This window comes from Dryobates pubescens, chromosome 19 (assembly GCF_014839835.1).
Source record: "Dryobates pubescens isolate bDryPub1 chromosome 19, bDryPub1.pri, whole genome shotgun sequence".
Taxonomy (NCBI): domain Eukaryota; kingdom Metazoa; phylum Chordata; class Aves; order Piciformes; family Picidae; genus Dryobates; species Dryobates pubescens.
This window is the reverse complement of record NC_071630.1, coordinates 18,999,441-19,019,090: the sequence shown is the minus strand read 5'-3', so window position 1 is coordinate 19,019,090 and position 19,650 is coordinate 18,999,441. Positions and strand designations below refer to the sequence as shown.

The 19,650-nt window shown below is 40.9% G+C and overlaps 1 protein-coding gene across 2 annotated transcripts in view; it reads right to left on the bottom strand.

Annotated features, from left to right (window-relative positions):
- NKD1 (NKD inhibitor of WNT signaling pathway 1) overlaps window positions 1-6,724 on the bottom strand; it is a 105,226-nt gene extending 98,502 nt beyond the window's left edge. For both annotated transcript variants that reach the window (XM_054170010.1, XM_054170011.1), the window contains exons 1-3: window positions 6,451-6,724; window positions 6,278-6,310; window positions 5,881-6,038 (exon numbers count right to left, since the gene is read on the bottom strand). In XM_054170010.1, the coding sequence (XP_054025985.1) occupies window positions 5,881-6,038; window positions 6,278-6,310; window positions 6,451-6,475 (216 nt within the window). In that variant the 5' untranslated portion in view covers window positions 6,476-6,724. The remainder of the gene's footprint in view (window positions 1-5,880; window positions 6,039-6,277; window positions 6,311-6,450) is intronic.
- Window positions 6,725-19,650: the final 12,926 nt, after the last annotated feature.

Below are 19,650 nucleotides of genomic sequence, written 5' to 3'. Positions count from 1 at the left end.
ATACAAGCTTAGTTTTGCTGCCAGTGTTGGCAGATATGACTAAATAAATTCACAGAGAAAGTCTATTTGACCATTTCTTCACATCAGTTTTTGAACTAAAACTGTACCTCATTTTCCATTAAAAGGTATCTATAAATACCACATAGTCTGAAAACTCTAAAGTATTCCAAGTCACAAGTATATTAACTAGAAAAGTAGTTTAGTTACAAAAAATAACTTTGTATTTTGTGCATTTCAACATCTATCATCTACTTTCCAACCAGGTTTTGATGCTGATATGCACAAAGCAAAATTCATCCATAAGGATTTCTATAAAGGCCAACATCTGCAGCACAGGGAGCAATGTTCCATTTTGATTTAAATATCATCACTGAACAATTATTTCCCCAACTTTGGAAAAACTCTTACAGAGTTTCAATACTCAAGAGACTTCTCTTTCCTCTTTTCATAACCCAATTCAAAAGAAACCATAAAAGTCAACTACCATCTTCTTGTGAAGGATGCCTAGAAATAGCCACTTACCAAGCTCCTCCTGGGTGTTACTACAGATCTCACAAAACCTACAGAAAAATGCTTCTGTTAATGAACGCTGCTGTAAGAACATTCCCGTATGTCGGCAGCCATGTGCTACAAATTTCTTTCTTGTTATAACCAAAGTTTAAGTGTAAAAGTCTGGGCTACATTATTTACATTTAAGTCATCATAGAACATAATATAGTATTGTTACTTTTCATCCCTGTTTACAGAAGAAAACATACTCCCCAACCAAGACCACCTCATTCTGAAGAAATAAGGTTACACAAAGCCAAGAGGGACTATCAGTAACGCAAGAGGTATAGCTTGTATCACTTAGATGAGGACGTCACCCAGCTACTACAGAGAATATGCTTCCTTCTTACAAACATCAACCTAAGAAACTCCACTTTAGAGGAGGTGGGAGAAAGGGGGTTGTTAGAGATCAAAAAATGTTACTTTAATGAGATTGTTTACAGAAACCTCACGAGCCATTCAGCTTTCTCATCAACATGCCAAATTAAAAGTGCACCACATTAAATCTGAAACACCTATAAAACAAGCCCTGATGAAATACAGACTGTCTTCCATCCACCTCCTCCATATGGCTCAAGCAAAGTCAACCTTAAATTTCATAACACGAAATATTTAATTTATGCTTTTCTTCATATGTCAATTTAACCTCCGGCACATTGCTTTGAAACCATCTAAGGATACCTAACACTTTCCATATGGCAACTGAATTGTGGCTTTTAATTGCACCAACTGGTATCATTCAAGGATAATTCCCTTGGAATCCAGCTTTCTGCTACAGTATTGGCCAATTCACTAATCTCATCACCATGGCATTAATACTTTCAGAGAGTCTTTGATTGTTAATATTCATATTATAATTTTCCCCAACCAGAGCTGTCAAGATATACTATATGCACCACTAATTAAATTATCGTGGTTTGTTGGCAACAAATTTCAACACTAAATAAGATTCTGCTTCTCTCTCCTTCAATGTAAATTTCCACAAATTAAATGCCATACACATTATTTTGTGTATCAAAATAATCTGGTATGACTAAAAATATCTAGCACTGCTGAGCCTGCTCTTTCTTTTAATCCTGAGAGTCAATACAAATAATTATCTGTACAATAGTGACATGAAAATGTTTCCATTTGAAAGATCACTTCAAGTAGTCACACAAGATAGCACCCAAAGAAATGTTAATTCTCTTGCCACCCTATCAGTAAGAAAGCAGTCTTTCAGACATCATTTGGCCCATGAGACACTACAATTGCATCTTCCACTTCACCCAACTTTAAGCCATAGGATATACCTATCACTATAAAAAGTCCCTTTTCTGTTTATCATTTCCATTTTGGATAAGTAACCTACCCAGCTGTGTGCTCCAGAAGGCTGTGTATTTTTACATGCACACATAAATTTAACAGTGGGGTATTGGGAAGGGCTTTTTAAAAAAAAACAATTTCAGGAAGATAATGCCAGAGGAGCAGTGAAGCTGCCACTTGTGTAGTCTCCTCTCAGCCATTCAAGGAATGCCCATTAATGTCACTGGCAGTTACAGGCACAGAACAAATGGAGAACGAGCCCCACCTCTGAAGCAGTGATGTGCTTCCTCATTTCATACTGTATTATTCCTAGACCAGATACTCAATGCTAATTAACATCAATTAGGGCTGAACATAAGGATTGCTATCACCAATGAGCCCGGTAGAAGTGGTAAGCTAAAGGCTTTTCTATTTTCCCTAAAATGATTACTTACAACTGGGCTCAATGTGAGCTGCTTTGAAATTTAATTAAAAATATGACTTTTTTTCCCAATTCTGAGCATGGATCTCAATGAAACTAGTAAAAACTCTTATGGCTTTGAAGGTGACAGTAAACTGAACTAAGCAAATGTCATGTTTACTATTTGTCCCTCTAGCATTGAACTAATTGTCCATTAAATAAATAAACAAATGTGTATTTGCAGACAAGGCTGATCTTCAAACTAGTTTGTGAAAGGGAACACACTGAATAAATTTGAACTTGAGAATTACACAAGATAATCCAGAGCACCAGAAAAATCTTTCTGGGCACAAGTTGTCTTATTCATAAAGCAGCAGCAGAAGTATTCAGTTGCTCTAACAGATTTACAGCCCCCAGTGGTTTCAATTAACTTTGAAACCAGAAGATTACTCCAGACTTCATACTGTTCATGGATGCAGTGGAATTCCTTTTTTGTCTAATTCTACATGATGTGGAAGACTGCAGCCCAATCTTCAGCCTCCACAGTAATTACAACATTTAGAGTAGAGCAGCCCCTGCTGGGCAGGTGGCAATGGTTTAACGAGATCACAGCTCTTAGCTCATGAGGAACTGAAAGTTATACACACACCTGAAGTGCATATTTCAGACACAATCTCCTTCCACTGGCTCATGCCTTCACCCGACTATTACTTATGAGATCCTTCTCAGGTGACTGATGCATTTGGCAAGAAGTGGACACTATCACTCTTCTTCCAGACAAATGGAGGGAGGAGATGTGGATGGACAGGATGCGACATGGACAACATGTCAGCTGCATGAAGGCTGCTTTAACCAAGAAACTCTCAAAACTTCAGAAAGAGAAGAGGTGGTATACTCTTGAACCCTCCTCATGTCAAATGCCTCTTAGGTGAGCTGACATAAAGACCTCCCCTCCACAACTATTGTAAATTCAGTCATTGTAGAGTATAACACAAATGAAATGTTATTGCTTTCCTGTATTTGTCACTCATTCCTCTTGTAGAACACTGCATGAATCCCCCTGAACTTCAGTGCCATCTTCTCTGGATGACTAACTTCTGCAAAACAATTCAGTCTCTGTTCTTGAGGAAAACGGCCTTCTAACTACAACCAAGACACATTGCTCTATGTAAGTGAAAAATGGTAAGTAAGATTTCCCTATTGCTTTCAAATTCCAATCAAAATTATTCAAATCTTTGATGTTTCAGACTTAGAAGCAGCTGACTACTCTCCCATCAACAGGTCTACATACTAATGAAACCACTGGCAACGAAACTTTGGTTAAGGATTCCTAGAAGAAGCCAAAGTTTCAGTTGTGACACAATAAATACCATTCTGCAGAGCCTTGTAAGCTAAATGAACGTTTTAGGAGGAATTACAAAGTAGTAAGAAGAGCCCTTGGTCAATTCAAGTGCAACAGTACTACATTATTGAGGAATACACAACTGTCCCACACGATCCCATCCGACTAACCATTAGAAATGAGTAGTATTTCTACATCTTGAGGTGAATGAAGAGCCAAGAGGTTAGACTACAATTCACTTTGTGTCTTGGTATAATTATACAAGAGATCAAAGAGGTCTCCGAAAAGAAACAGTCATGCAACCTCAGTTATGGAGCCAATAGCTGTGACTCCATAATGCTTGTCAAAAACACTGTACATATGGCACATCTGGTTCTAATCTAGGATTAGAAATGCATCCTTCCATACTACCAAAAGTTCATATTTTAAAGGGACTTTAATGTAGCTGTCACAGTGTGCTTGTGACAGGATGACAATTAAAGTAAATCAATTAGCAGGCTATATATGCATACAGATATATCAAGCAATAAATTGCATATATTTTTCAAACATTCAGAAATGGCTCTACCAGGGTGACAGTAAAAAGCCTCATGGGAACAGAGTTTTTAAGCATACTTAAACCTACTTACAGTTTTGTAATGTACTAAAACTGTAGACTAATTTTTAGTTAATGCCTTGCTAATTGCTGAGCTGTCATGAGTACAACACCTTGAGTAAGAAGAGACATACTGGTCCACTGTTATTACAGCTGAGCAGACCTTACAGCACTGAAAACTGAAGAGTTTCATGTATAGCAAAGTATCTTTGAAAAGAAAAAAAAAAGTGTCAAAAAGCACACTGTCTTTGGAGGAATATGCCTTTCATAAAGCCGAAGTCAGAGTTTCTGACCTTTTAATTCCTGTTTTTTAGACCTATGTTTAGTTTGATGAGTTTCTTTCCTAGGAACTACACATGTGAAAGGCAGAACATACCTCAAAACCTTGACATACAAAAATGAGGATAATAAAAAATTACTTCAAAGCACATGTGTTTCTGCATGTATCATACATGTACATACCAGTATTTATGAGAACTTCTTTCTTTGAAGACATTGTCTCCAAGTCAAGCACAACAAAAATCACTTCAACCAACCATATTTGCAAGTTGAACATGAAGTGATTACACTCATAATTGCAAACACATCAGTATCTTACCCCATTCACCTTACTTCTAGTGACTCCCAATTTACCCTCCTCCATATATAGCACTGGTAGAATCTCAAAGATCATCATTAGCTTTTTCCATACTATACATCTTACACGCACTTTAACACCCCACCTAAAATGAAATACTACACACTTCCGAGTTAATTTTTCTGAGACACAAGAAGATCAGGCTTCAGACAATAAAACTGGTGGCTAACAATATGAAGAGCCTGCAGGAGGTTTGGTGGCCCTCCTCTGTTTGTGCTTTCAGAGCCACATTCCTTGCTGGGGAGCACAGATTCCAATCTCTCCATCTCTCAGGTTACTTTTCCACAGATGAAGCTTTCAGGGCTTGATCCAAAGCTTAGGGAAGTTAATGGGAGTCTTTCAGTAAACACCAATAAGCTCTAGATCACACCTTCAAGCACTATGAGGATCATATCTAAGAATTGTTGTCTGTTTACCTCCCATGATGCCTTTTTGTTTAGAGGCAACATAAAAAAAAAAAAAAAGAGCAACTTAGACGTCTTCTCCAGCCCAGCTTTACAAGAGAGGACTGGAGAAAGGGTGGAAAGTGACCGGGGTGGTAACAGCCAGGAGCACTGACATGTGCAGTAACTCCTATGGAGAAAGTCAGCCATGCGTTATTAGCAAAGAACAAATAAATAACAATACACTCTTCAGAGACTTCTCTTTTCCTGAATTCCTCTGCAAAATTGTGCACAAATCGGGGTTCACGAGCTCACACACACTGGCAGCGCGCTGGGCTTCTCCCAGATTCTCTTTCCTCCCGTTTGTGAGGGATTTTGTTCTAACCGTACTGCCCAAACGCTAGCAGACAGGTCCACTTACTCCTCTGGCTTTTGTACCAGCACCAAGTTTGCGCTCCAGCTCCTAACTTCATCAAACGACTGAAGAAAACCACCCACGGGGCAGCCCTTGGAGCAGCATTAGGGCAAAGAAAGCCCGACCTTTGCACAACCGACCCTTGGGAGGGAGAGAGGGATGTAGAAAGAGCTTTTGGTTTTCCCCATTTCAAAAAGAAGGGGCGGGGTGGAGATAGGGGCTAGGGGGTGGGGGCAGCGAGGAAGCTGACATACCCTGGCGCTGGAGATCCTGCAAAGAGCCCGGTGCTGGCAGCCCTGCTGGAGTCCCGAGCTGCTGCCTCCGCTGCTGCTGCCCCCGGAGTATTTCTGCTTCACCATCCAGTCCTCCAGCCCTTTGCGAGCCAGAGAGGCGTTCACCGCAAAACTATCACCTAGAAAAGAGAAGACAATGCTGCCGCCGATCCGCCCGCAGAGCCCGCCCGGCCCCCGTGGCCAGCCCCGCGGCCAGAGCTGGAGCCGAGGCCGGGGTTGGAGCCGGGACGGGACTGGGGCGGGCAGGCAGCGCGCAAAGCGCGGCGGAAAGTTAAGGGGAGAGGGCAGGGGTATAGGGAGAGCCACCCGGACCGGGGAAAGGCGTTCAAAGTTACTAGCAATAAGGAGCCATCCCTACCTTCTGGACTTTCTCTGGGTTTACAAACGGCAGCTAGGCAGATCCGGAGGAGAGTATGTGGGGGAAATAATGAAGGGAGATCATTAAACACCGATATAAAATCACAGCAACACACCAAGTAAAATCCGAGTAAGGGGAAGGGGCTAAGGAAGTAGCAAGTGAAAGGAACTAACCATGTTTCGAGTGAAGTTTCCCCATCTCTCTGCATTGATCTGCAATTACGATTCATTTGACTGTTTTCAGAAGGGTCAGATTCGCTTGTTGTTATTTTTGTAGATACATAAAATCCCAGCGTGTTTAGAAATCCATGTGCTCCGCTTCTCCCTGCGAACGCACAAGCGAGATCAAATCTCAGTTCCTCTCCTGCAGCACGGTCTGGCGTCCCCCTCTCCGCTCCAGTCTTCCTCCTCTCTCCTCTCTTTCCCAAAGACAGAGGCGGTTACAAAAGACCTTACTTCACCCACCGGGGAACATGATTGACACCTCATTGAGATTAGACCACTTGCAGGCAGCCTCCGCCTTCCCATTGGGCCGCGGCGGCAGATGAAAGGGGCGAGGGAGCCTTTTGGAGGGTCAGGGAAAAAAAAAGAAAAAACAGAGAGAGAAAGAAAAAAAAATAAAAAGGAGCAGCCGGGGCGCGTTTCACTTCCAGCCAGGAGCCGGGCACGGGCAGCGAGGCTCCCTGCGCAGCCCCGGACAGACAATGCGCCGTACTACCCGCCCCCCCGCCGTCCTGGCCCCCACCTTGCCCGCCCGCGGAGCCCCGCGCTGCCGCCGCTCCCGGCCCGGGCTGTCGCTGCCGCCAGCAGACCCTGCCCCGTCCTGCTCGGCTCGGCCCGGGGCCGCCCCGCTTTGCGCAGACCCCCGCGGGCAGCCGAGCTGCCGAATGCCTTTTGCGCGCCCGCGGGGGCCGCCCCCTTTATTGGCGGACACATGGGCTGGCTGGTCTCCCTCCAGGCCCGGGCTCCGGATCTGCCGCTCGGCCGCCCCGTCGGGATGCAGAAGGGGTGTGGGTGCTGGGCAAACCGCCTGCCACCGCCCCTGGTTCTCGGAGCCGTGATGAGGCGCTCCGGAGCCCGGCGCGTCCCTCAGCAGTGTCTTGCCTGCAAAGGGAGGCAGCGCGTCTGGAAAAGCAGTTGTTCTATTGATTTAGTCCTGCAAACTGTTTTCACGGGAATCTCTGCGCACGCAGTGATCCCACTGAAATGAATGCCAAAATGCAGTTCTCAGGGTCGGATCAGTGATCCAAAACACTGGCAGCAGGAGGACAAAATCTCTATCAGCTTTTTTTTTTTTTTTTTTTTTTTTTTAAATTACGAGTTGAGTCGCTGAGATGTAAAAAGAATCGCCCCTCCACTGGTTTATGAATGATGCATTTTTTACATACAGAATAAACTAAAATGAAAGTTGCTCTTTCATAAAGACAGTTCTCACAGTCATTAAAAATTTGTTTCCTTCCTTTGGCTGGTCATTATTTTTCTGTTTATGAAAATCACATCTCCCTTGAGATCCCTGTAGTTCAACTAGAAGAGATAAAAGGGAGTGCATAGTAGATTGAGAACAAGAAAAAAAAAAAGAAGGCTTCTGAGAATTTTACTCAAGAAACTACCAGTCAAACTATGTAGGGATTGACCCAGATGGGCCTGGTCCAAAAACTTCAAGGCCACATCTGTGCTTTCAAATCCATACATTTCAAGCACAGAGAGGAAGGAGTTAGACTTGGGAGCTCATCTGAAAAAAAGATTCAAAGCATATGTAGTAACACTTCTGCAGGGAATTGGGATGGGGAGAGGAGGGTCAGGCTCAGAGCTCATTTTCAGAAGGAATTCCAAAGCACATGGATGTAGCAAGGGTCTGGTATGAAAGGACTGCACAGCACAGCCAGTGGAAAGCCATTAAATGAACCATTTAAAGCCAAATTGTTCTTTGGATGACTGCAAAGTCATTTCTCACATTATTTCAACTATTTAACTGTCTAGCAAATAAAAGACATGTTTGTGAAATGCAGCCATTGCAATGGCATCAATTGCTTGTCAAATAGCTAATAAAGTGCGTCTTTGTGAATTCTCTTTTCTATGTTTTTTAATAATTTATTTGGCCCATTTTTTATGTTGTGTATTTAAAGTGACACATTTGTTCCTTTGAAGATTGCCTCGTTCTGGGGAGGAGAAAGTGGGGAAGAAAGTGATTTTTTTTAAGTGGCTACTCGGGGCATGAGCCTCACCTAGGCTGTGAAAACTTTTAAATACCCTGATGCATATTAAGAATTTCAAAATGGTAATACTCATTTTATTTTCTCCTCAGCTTGGTGTATACTCAAGTACCCTTTTTTGACTTCAGAAGAAAATGTTTGATTTGGGTTATCACTTACCTTCACTGGTTACCAGAAAAAGAGAACACCTTACCGGAAGTGCCCCCCGAATGGGATGGATTTAGTAATTTGTTTTGTGAAATGCTGCCCACATCATTCAGCTCTTGGGAGCAAAACAAGGCCATAAAATATCATGAGTTCAGAAGGTCTGAACAAGCAACTGCAGGAAGAAGCCCTTGCTTTCACAGTGCATTACAGAGGTCCACTTGTATCTCCATTATGGAGTTCTAGAAGGGACTTGCATTTGTAACACGGTCACTGTTGTGCAGTATCCCTTTCATATATGCAACATTGGTAAGAGTTTGGAGCAAGCCCTTTTTTGTTACAGGCAATGACGTACCTTGCAAAACAAAAGTTTTCACAGGAGACCAAATCTGACAAAAGAATCCCAAATGTCAGTAACTGACTCCATGTACAATCAGATTCATGACTGCCATAGAAGATGGTTATATTACACTGAGTAGGAACCACAACTGCACCTATTTCTTTCTCCACCTGGGAGACTGAAAGTTTAAGATATTCTTAAAGGGCCAAATCCTCAGATTCTTAGCATGTTTTTCCTCAGACAAATCCCAGTGTATTTCAGGAGTATTTCGTGTGGTATAACAACTAAACAGGGACCTCAGGATTTGACTCAGTAGAATTATAATGATGTTCAAAACTGCAGGGACCTTGAAGCACACAAAGCCTTTTGTTTTTCCTTCCATGGAGCCAGAAGTGTGTTAAGTAGTGACGTCTAGTAAAATATCAGAGTCAAGTACACCATTCATAAAACTGTACTAATGATTAAAGGGTCTCTAATTCAACCCAGTGACCCCAGTGGAATTCTTTACATTTGAAAGCCATGACGTAGAGTATTATTCATTGCCCTTTCGTTAGTGCTGACTACGCTTCACTTTTCAGAGGGTGCCAAACTCTTTTGAACTTTGATATTCTATGAACTAGTCAATGATAGGAATTAAATGTATCTTAGCCAAGGAACAAGTGAATAAGACCACTATGGGAATTAATTTTCAATATTCAAAAGCACAGTAAAATTAATGACAATACTGAAAATAGCACTTAGATTGAGAAGAATCCTGTGTGTACCAGTGAAGGTTGTTCTGATGTCCTGACAGAGTGGAATACTTCTATGCAATGATATCGGCCAAAACAACATGTCTAGTTTCATTCTGTGTTGGCATATTATCTATGGAACAGTGGAATCCATATTATCTATGGAATGCTAGCCTAGTGTATGGTAAAGTAAGACAGCATTGAAAAAGTTCAGATTCAATGTGTACCTGAAGATAACCAAACATGGTATAAGGCTGTCCTAAAACCAGTTGTTGAGAGGCCAGGGTAGAGCATCCAACACTACACACTAATGGAGTAAGTGGCTTTATGTTAGTAAATTTAGTCAAAGATCACATAAAACACAGCCCTACAGACAGAGCTTGTCACAGCAAACATAAATAGCTCCTTGCCATGCAGGCTTCACTGACACAGGAAGTCCATACAGCCAGTAGAGAAGGCCTAGCCCTGCACAGCACATAAGCCTCGTGCCAGAACCACTGACACACATGGCAGAGTGGGACTCTGCTTGGCGCCTGAGTCGGGATGACAGTGATGCAACTCCTCTGCAGGCTGCCCTTTCCTACATGTAGGAGTAGGAGGGCAAACATATGACAGATAAAAGAATCACACTGACTTTCCTGTCTGGCTAACAGGGCAAGTGGTAGGATACTGCTTTCCAGTTCTTAAGCTTTATCTCCTTCCTTTTCTTCCCTGCTCCTGCCATGTTCCCATCCAGCTGAAGATGAAAGAAGTCTGGCATTGGCCTCCCAAGGTCTCAGATGGGTGCTTCCACCTGGAAGTGGCATGCAGGTCATGCCAGACCACCTCCATCAGAAGTGAGAGTTGAACTGCTATTTAAAGTGGAAAAAAATACATAATTCTCACAAAAATGTGCACATAGAGGCAGTAAAGTGGAAACAGTGCTGCTGCTGCTGCTCTGAATAAAATACTCTATGTCCATATTTTACAAAGTGTTTCAAGAAAAGGCTGCTTAGTTGTGAAAGGAAAAACATTTAACTATACGTTTCTAAAGATTCTTATGGTACTTTCAGCACCATTGTCAGAGACAACTTGAAATATGGATAAACTCTTAATATGTTCAGCATCCAAGTGATACAGAATTTTGAACCCTGTTGCTCTCAAAATCACAGAGTCACAAACCACACTTAACCTCCATTTCAACCACCTTCCAACCACTCCCCTTTTACTCCTTCATCAAAGAACTGCCCACAGCAATGATACCTCTTCAACAATTGCTTCAATTACTCTCCTGCTGATGAATTTAGGGTCACAATCCTCATCTCAGAAGTATGACTGATCCTTTTAATAACATTTACATTTTGTTGTGGTGACCATACAAGTGCTTTGATAGCTCATTCCCAACACACACAAATTGGATGCCTGTCACATGATACCTTTCAGCTTTTGGATCTTTGTCTTTGGTACCTATGGTCTTGGCAGTTTTTCCAGCACTTTTGCCTTAGGCATTTTTGCAATCTGGCACGTCAGCAGCTACTAGCTTTAGCAACTTCGCAGCCTTGGCTTATTGCCTCAAAGCTTTGGCATGAGTCTGCACTGTGGCATCCTTTCAACTCCAAACCTACTTGCTTCACAGGTTTTCTTTGTGGGTTTTTATTGTTGTTGTTGTTTTTGGAGGTTTTTTTTAGGATGTCAGCAACTGCCCTGACCCTAAGGGGAAGAGTGACTGATCAGCAAGTTCAAACTGTCTGTGCAGCAGAAAGATGTCTATCACAAATGAACACATTTGCTACATCACTTAGCCTTCTGAGTAACCATGCCAGATATTGCATATGCTTAGGTACCATGAGAAATTTTTCCAGGCCTTCTTCAAGATTATCCCTGCATTTCTTTTGAGAGGCTGTGATGATCAGATGGAGAAAACCCTGGCAAGACTCATAATAATGCACTGTTCAAACACTGTATCTCCATACTCCAGCAGATATAGTTTCCATCATCAAAGTATTTTCCTCTTTTACAACTCTTCAAAGCCAAGAAAACCCATCATACAGAGATAGCTGTTGGGCTGGTTCAGGGTGACAAGTGATGATTCAGCAGATGAACTGCTTCCCACAACGACCACCAGGAGACACCTAGGTTTGTACTGTCTACTTAAAATACTCCTTTTCAGGTAGTATCACATCTTCTTTGCATTGTATTCAGGGAAATGCATTTAAGAAGTCTTAAATTGGAGGAATCTACAATGATAAAGACATATATGCTCATGCCAGGTCAACCTTTGTTCTCACGCTATTACTCTGCAAGTCCACATCAGCAGCTGCCTTCAGTAAAACACTGAGTTTTGGTGCAGCTGGAAGACTTTGCTGTTAGGAATGCTTTGTTGTTGTGATCTGCTAATTGTCACCTGTTTTGTCCTGCAACTTTTCTCTCAAAGATGCATAGAGTTTGCATAGCCAATTCAATAATCCAGACTTGAGCTCATTAGAAAAGTGGAAAGGTGAAAAAAACATGTTGCCTAAAACCAAGTGAGAACTCTTGCTTCTGTGTGTATCTCTACAGCCAAGGAAGCTGGACCAGAACTCTCACAGCAATTCAGGTGCAACTGGCTTTTGTCAGTAGATTTTGTGTTGGGTCTAGAATCTGTTTGCTTGGATTCTGACTGCAGATCAACCAGAAAGAATTCAAAGAACATCGAGGATTTTTGGGGGGTCAAAGTTTCCCCACAGAAAACACCATTTCTATCCAAATAAAATGAACTTGCATTTTATTTACCAATCCAAAATACTGTGGATGTCCTTCATAAAAAAGGCAATCCTTGAGATACATTAAAGTCTGATTTTTCTGAGGGTTTTTTTCCAGTGTATATTTTGCTGAGATGAAATTTGCTAACAACTCTAACAATAAGCAGAGAAAGAGGAAATCTAACTTTTGCCAACATCCTGTACAGTATGCTACACATAAAAAGAAAAGAAGCAAAGTAAAAAATAGTGCCATGACTTCAATAATCAGAACCTTTCCTTTAGCATCCAAGAAATGACAAGTAAGAAAGTTTTAATATAGGAGAAGATTTTTATTTGCATTTCTTAACAATAAGGATGGTTTATACTCCACCTGGTGTCTTTTCTCACATCATCTTTTATGGGCTTCTCTCAGTGACAAGTACCTTTGTACAAAGGTTTCCTCCCCCTTCTCCCCCTTCTCTGGTTCTAACTCTCTAGCAGTCTTCAGCATACAAATACAATGGGAGCATTGAAAGGAAGACAGTGGGACACCTCCTTTGATCTTGTGTTCTAATAACTTGTGTTATGTTTGTGTCCAAAAACAATGTTCCAAGGCTGTGAGGACTGCTGCTGCCGAAAAGAATACTCATCACAGGGGTGGTGGAATAGTTAAACTGTATTGAGGAGACTAAAGTACTGGCCAGTAATGTAAATAGCAGACTGTAAACTCTGCTAAATGCTTTGATGACTGATGAGAGCCCCACTCCTGACAGCTGACAACACAGACAACACAGGTTGCAGACAACAAAGCATGGCACTGAGGGTCACCATTAAATCATACAATTCCCTATTACTTTTCATATCCATTCTAAACTACTCATTGCATGAAAACAAAAGAAATGTGTTGCATTAAAGCAAATGTCTGCTGTCAGATAAGCCAGCTGAGCTCCTCCACTCCACTATACTGCTGCTTGCTCAGTGTTGGCAGAATTCTTTTAAACTACAAGAAGCTGGATTTTTGTTTTCACTTTTCATTTTGTACCTTGCTGTTGCTTTTCTTACTAAGAAAATAATATGGAAAAATAACAGGCATGAAAACAGAGTAAGACCAGTCAGACCTTATGCACAGAGCATACTGCTTGTGTAAAGTCACTTCTGATGAAATGGGAGCCCACAGTGAGGAGTGGAAGAGGGAGAAAAAGTTGCTTGATCATCCTCTCTACCCCATGATGACCAAGTAAACTCTTTGAAAACTTGATTTATACTTCTCTGATTTTCTTTTACCATTAGCTGTGTTACAAGACTTTGCATGTACCCAGCATGTTGCACACTGATCTAATTTGTGTTCTGTATATGAGGCCTCTTCACTGTACTTCTGCAACATTTTCTTATGGCATTAATGACATAATTATTGCATTCAGATAGCCTGCACTTGTTTGAATGAAGTGAAGATAACCCATGGAGATCCATTTTGCTGCTCTGCTCCACACTCCGTGTTCTTTTGCATTGTGTATTTTCAAATACATGACAGAAGCTACAGGAATTCTGGGATTTGCATAAAACTAACAAGCCCCCAATTCTTCTCCTGGCATTCAGTTATTTTGCCATGGTGGTTTTGAACTAGTGCCAGACCATGTCTAACCAAGGCAGCATTCCTGCCAGTGCCCTACAAAGGCAGGGTGCATCATAGCAGGCGTTCTGTTTTCCCTCTGTTCTGTCAGCAGAAGGCCAGGCAAGAAAAACACCTCTTGCACATTAACCACCCACCCTGTACTTCCTCATAGCATTACCTGCTGTCCTCACTTGTGAGACTATATTGCAGCATTTGAAGGCAATCTTTCCCTATAGGACTCCATCAATATTTTGAGGCACTTACAGGACTGTGGGTTGAATCACTGAGGCTAATACAACCTTCATGCACTAATAGCCCAGTTTCCTGCTTATTTCAAGCAAATTTAGATTTTTAAGGATATAAACAAACTCCTGAAAACACACTAGGTAGAATTCATATCCCTCTACAGTCAATGGAGAGCAATGGGCTGTTCATGTGACCTATCTTTTATGTATATATTAAGACTTTCTAAAAGTATCTATCAGGACATGATTTTTTTTTTTTTTTTAATATAGACATTTAAAATAGGTCAGATTAAATGGCTGTTCCCCTCTCTTGGCTATAAGGAGAGACTGGGTGACTAGGTCAAGTGAAAATAATGTAGGCAGCTAAAGCTGAGTGAGATGTGTTCTACTCCCTGAACACAGTGTAAGACTTAATATTCCTTTTCCCTCTGCTCTCAAAGGGAGACATGATTTTTTTTTTAAACACAAAAATAATACTCCTACATACTACACACAGCAAAACATCTAGGAGATCAGAGGGAACAAATTGCTGCTAAGCTGAACAAGGCTCAAGTGAACATGTATAACAGCCTGAGACAGCGCACCGTTGTCATCATAGCAAACACAGTCAATGTGTTAGTTACATTTGTGTTAAGCCAGTTCCTGCATGTGTACTTGTGGCTGCTGTGCAATGTTTTAAGGTGTATTTTCTGTTTCTGCAAGGACAGACAATATCACCATGGAAAGTTTCAATAGCATAAAAAAACCCTGTATCAATAAAAGCTTTTCTAACTGCTCTGATCTTAGGGGCTTCACTCTTCAGTCCTCTTACGCAGACAGGAATGGCACTGTTCGGCAACCAGACCAACCATTCCCATCAACCTCCAAAACAAACAATGTGAATGAACAGCTATGTCACCTCTAGTACTATGATATTCCTAACCAACTAAACACTGGGAGTATCTCAACTTCCATAGGCTCAAGGAAGATTTGGGCAAACCAACATAAAAGGAAATCCATTGACATTTCCTAAATACATACAAGCCATCTGAAACTCAAGAATTCCTTGAATAACAACTTGCTACAGACCAAGAGATGATTGAGTGGAAGTATCATGATATTATTATATTCTTCCCCAGGCATCTGCTTTTGGTCACTGTTAGAGATCAGTATGCTGTACAGCAATTCTTAAACTATCTACCATTAAAAAAATAAGTAGATCATGACCATTTGAGACCAGTTGAAGAAGTTCAATTAGTACTGTCCCCATGGAGAAGAGGGAGAAAATTCCTGCACTGAGTTCAGCTAAGCCGCTGAGTTGGTCTGGAGACTCCATACTCATTTCAACAGACCCATGAGGTACAATTCATTCTCTTTGTCTGAGTAGCTGTACAATAATATTCACATTATTAAAGTAAAATCTCATTTCATAGGACAGTTTCCTCATGTATTCTGAGTATTTCCTACTGAGAGTGGAAAGGCATTAATAAAACTGGATTAAAAATTTGACAAATCAGCATAAATCTCCATCCCTGCTGTTGGATTCTTGTTGCATACCCTATGGTTCTCCCCAAATTCTCTTCTGTTGCACAAACCAATGAGATGGATAATGTAACTTTTGTTTTTAAATTTCATATTCTTCTTACTGCAAAGACTTGTATTTTAATAACAAATCTCCCACACAATTGAAACATAAACTCAGAGTCCTGGCACCCTGGCAAATAGTTAAGGAGTTTAAATATATCAGTCTTAAGTCAAACAAGATTAACAGCCTAAAAGGTAACATAGCCTCATCCTAGTCATTAATGGAAATGTTAAACAGTATTTGTCTCCTGTATTGGTTCACTGGTGACTGGGCTCTAACTGGACTTCATACTGCTGGTCACAAGACTCTGAGCCCAGCAGTTCAGACAGTTTTCACTCCACCTCCCTGTCCTCTCATCTAGACTGTACTTCTGTAGTTTGTCAGTAAGGGTGTTATGCAAGGCAGCCTGTCAAAACCAGGCTTCTATAATAATAACAATAATAATAATCTATGAAGGATTGTTTTCCCCCATTATAAATCAATGTAGACCACTCTCAGTCACCTTTTGTCCTTAGCATGCTTGGAAATGGTTTCCAGGATTGTTTGCTTCCCTGGGATTGAGGTGAAGCTGCCTGGCCTGTAATTTCTCAGATCCTCCTTTAACCTGCCTTGAAGATACAAGTCACATTTGCCTTATTTCAGGCCTCAGGAACCTCCCCCAGTAGTCATGACCTTTCAGAGGTAATTGAATGTGGTCTCACAGTCATATCAGCCAGCTCCCTTGTAAGTGCATCTTATCAGCTCCCAATGACTTGTGTACATTCAGTTCCTTCAAATGTTACCTAACCTGACACTCTTCTACTAAGGTGAATCTTTAGTGCTTCAGACTTTCTCACTGGACCCAGGGATCTGGGATTGTTGAATGCTACTCTTGCCAGTAGTAGAGACTGAGCCAAAGAGGACACAGAACACCTTGTCCTTCTCTGTGTCCTCTGTCAACAGGCCCACTGCCTCATTCAGCAGCAATACGCTGAATGCCAATACACTTGCAAAAAGCCCTTCTTGTCACCCTTCACAGCCCTTGCTAGACTCAATTCTACATGGGCTTTGGCTTTCCCAGCCCCATCCATGCAATGATACTGGTTGCTAGAGGCTACACTGTGGAACACACCTGGATCTTGTATCTAGATTGAATTACAAATGTAAGCTACTGACCTCAGAAGCAAATATGGAATGATCTTTTGTGCACAAAGTGGCAAGAGAGACTGATTTTGCAAGGACCACAAAATGACCCAGTCATCCTAACTTTCACTTCTGCAATTAAAGGATTGAAACTGATTATTGGGTTGAAACTGATTATTCTGATTTTTAGTCTTTCTCTATTGCAAAGCACAGTTTGCCTTCTTAATTTTAAACAATGGGCTAAAATGTTTTTATGCAAGGTGAAGATGTTCTATTAAAAAAAAAAAGAATCCTGCTCCAATTTTTTTAAACACAGAAAATTTTCAGAAGTGAAACATTTATATGGACTGCAAAGGAGAAGTTGTTCCACAGTAAATTTTCTGACCAGTTCCAATTTGAAACAAGAGATAAGATAGGGATTGTATTTACCAGTGGGTTTGTATCTTCAACGATATTACTCATCACTTTCATTTCCTAAGGGAATAAATGTCTCAGAGAATCACAACTGAAAGGCCAGACCCTAGATATGGCAAATATAATAATTATACTTGTTATTTGATCATATTTTAAAGATTTAAGATATCATCTGGAAAAAAACCCAACACTTTCTGTTTCACTGATTCATTATTTACCTCAGTTCATCTTCCCAGTGATTTTAGTGAGGGAGGAACACTTACATTGCAGAAGTATTTCAGTCTCTCTGTTCCAGTTTTACTATAACAGCAGATCATCTCTCTTTTGTTTTTTTTCCTCACCAGTTTCTTTTCCACCCATACAGCAGAGTGTCTCTGATTGTGCTAAACATTTTGGCTAGCCAAAGCCATTTGGCTTTATCTTATGCATTTTTACACTGAAGATGTGTACATTTGCTTTGTTACAATACTAGGCCATCTTCCCCACCTGAGGTGCAAAAGTTAATACTACTTTGTTTGCTGCTACTAACAGTCACAATGTAAAGCATCCAGAGAAATCCTAAGCAAGAATTCTGTCCCCATCACATATTAAAAATAATACAGATATATCCCTATCAAAAAGAGAAAATAATAGAAGAGAAAACACAACAATAGGAATCTTAAGTATGTGTATTTCTCTTTTGGCTTTACAACTGTACAGTCCTTCTGAAGCCATCACATTTCATTAGTGGAGCTTTCTGGTCCAACCTCACTTACAGAAAAAGTGCCTGCATATCCTTGAGCTCTTTCCTGTCTGTATTTGGCATCGATTTCTAGTATAGGATGAGCGTCTGACCTTCAAAAAATCTTAAATTCAGAATATATAAAACAGGCTGCTTAGCCATTCTTCTTATTTCTAAAGGAGATTAAATGCAGTTGAAGAAACTACACTGCATTCAGAAACTGGACCCTTTGGAAGAAAGGGTGACATTTTCTCAAAAAGAAAAAGTCTACAGACTAGGACTTTTCAACTGTTTCAGTATAAAAGAGCCAAATATAAAGAGCAGGAAACCATTCTGTACTTTCAGAATGATGTGAAAAAGACAACCCAAGAGAGCTTTAATACCTGAAATACTCTTAAATCCTAAAGAAAGACTTTTTGTAATACTATATCAAAAGGGGAAAGGGAAATAGCCCAACACAGTGCTTTCCTATTTTCAGCATGGTATGGATGTGGAAAGTATGTTAATTCCTGTATTCTCAAAGGAAAACAAATAGCATAAACAGACAGACAGGAGAGGAAGAGAGCAGTATGTTTAAAATAATAGAGAAACCCACCACTCATTTAAGCTGTTAGCTCTGGGAAGGCTCAGGCTGTGTGTCCAATCACAGGACCTACAGTTTATGCCAAGACTTGTTTCAGATGCATTCTGCACCAACTCCATCGAAGGCAAACACAATTAGAGCATTCAGCATCAGACAGTAGGAGATCCCCTTTGATGTTGGGATAAAATCAGGATGTGCATGGTTTTGTCCAAAACGACAACCATCCCAGGTTTACTAATGGGTATCTAATAGAAAAAGAGAACTTTATGATGCTCATTAATTACCAAACTGTCATGTGCTTCTGGCAGAAAGAAAGTAATCCTCTTCTCCAGATTAGACAGCCACCACAAAGGACTTCAAAGAACTTTCAGTCCCCTCCCCTGAGAGCTGCCTTGCATAAACCTCACAGTACTAACCATGCAAATTAAAAGAAGGGAGCAGTTGACAAACCCTTCCTGACACATGCGCAGTCTATTGCTGTTGGCAGTTCAGACGCGAGCCCTTTTTCTGCTGGCAGATGAGTACATTCTCTGTACATAAAATGTGCTCTCAAATTTGCACAAAACTTTACAAATTATCAGCAAACAGTGCTTTCCATTCGTGCTTTCAAGCCTGGAGATATTTGTGCTGAAGATTCTTTGGTGGCAATAGAAAGTCTTTTTTAAGGACATGAAAATGTAGAAGAAATACAGCTGAAAGTCTAGTTCTCAGAAATTTTCTTCAGATGTTTTTCCTTAATGAGGAGCAGCTAAAGTATGCCTTTTTCTGGCAGTTTGCCACAATGGGTACAAAGGGCTACAGAGATCATCTAATATAAGAATGGATGTGTCAGGGTGTATGAAGCACAATGATTCTTCTTGTTTGGAATGGTCAGACATTTACTGACTTTGCTCTCAGCACAAATTCCTTCCTTTGCTCCTACATTTCTATAAACTCTCTCTATATTACCTTTTTCTTTTTCCAGGGACAGACCTCTACAGACTTCA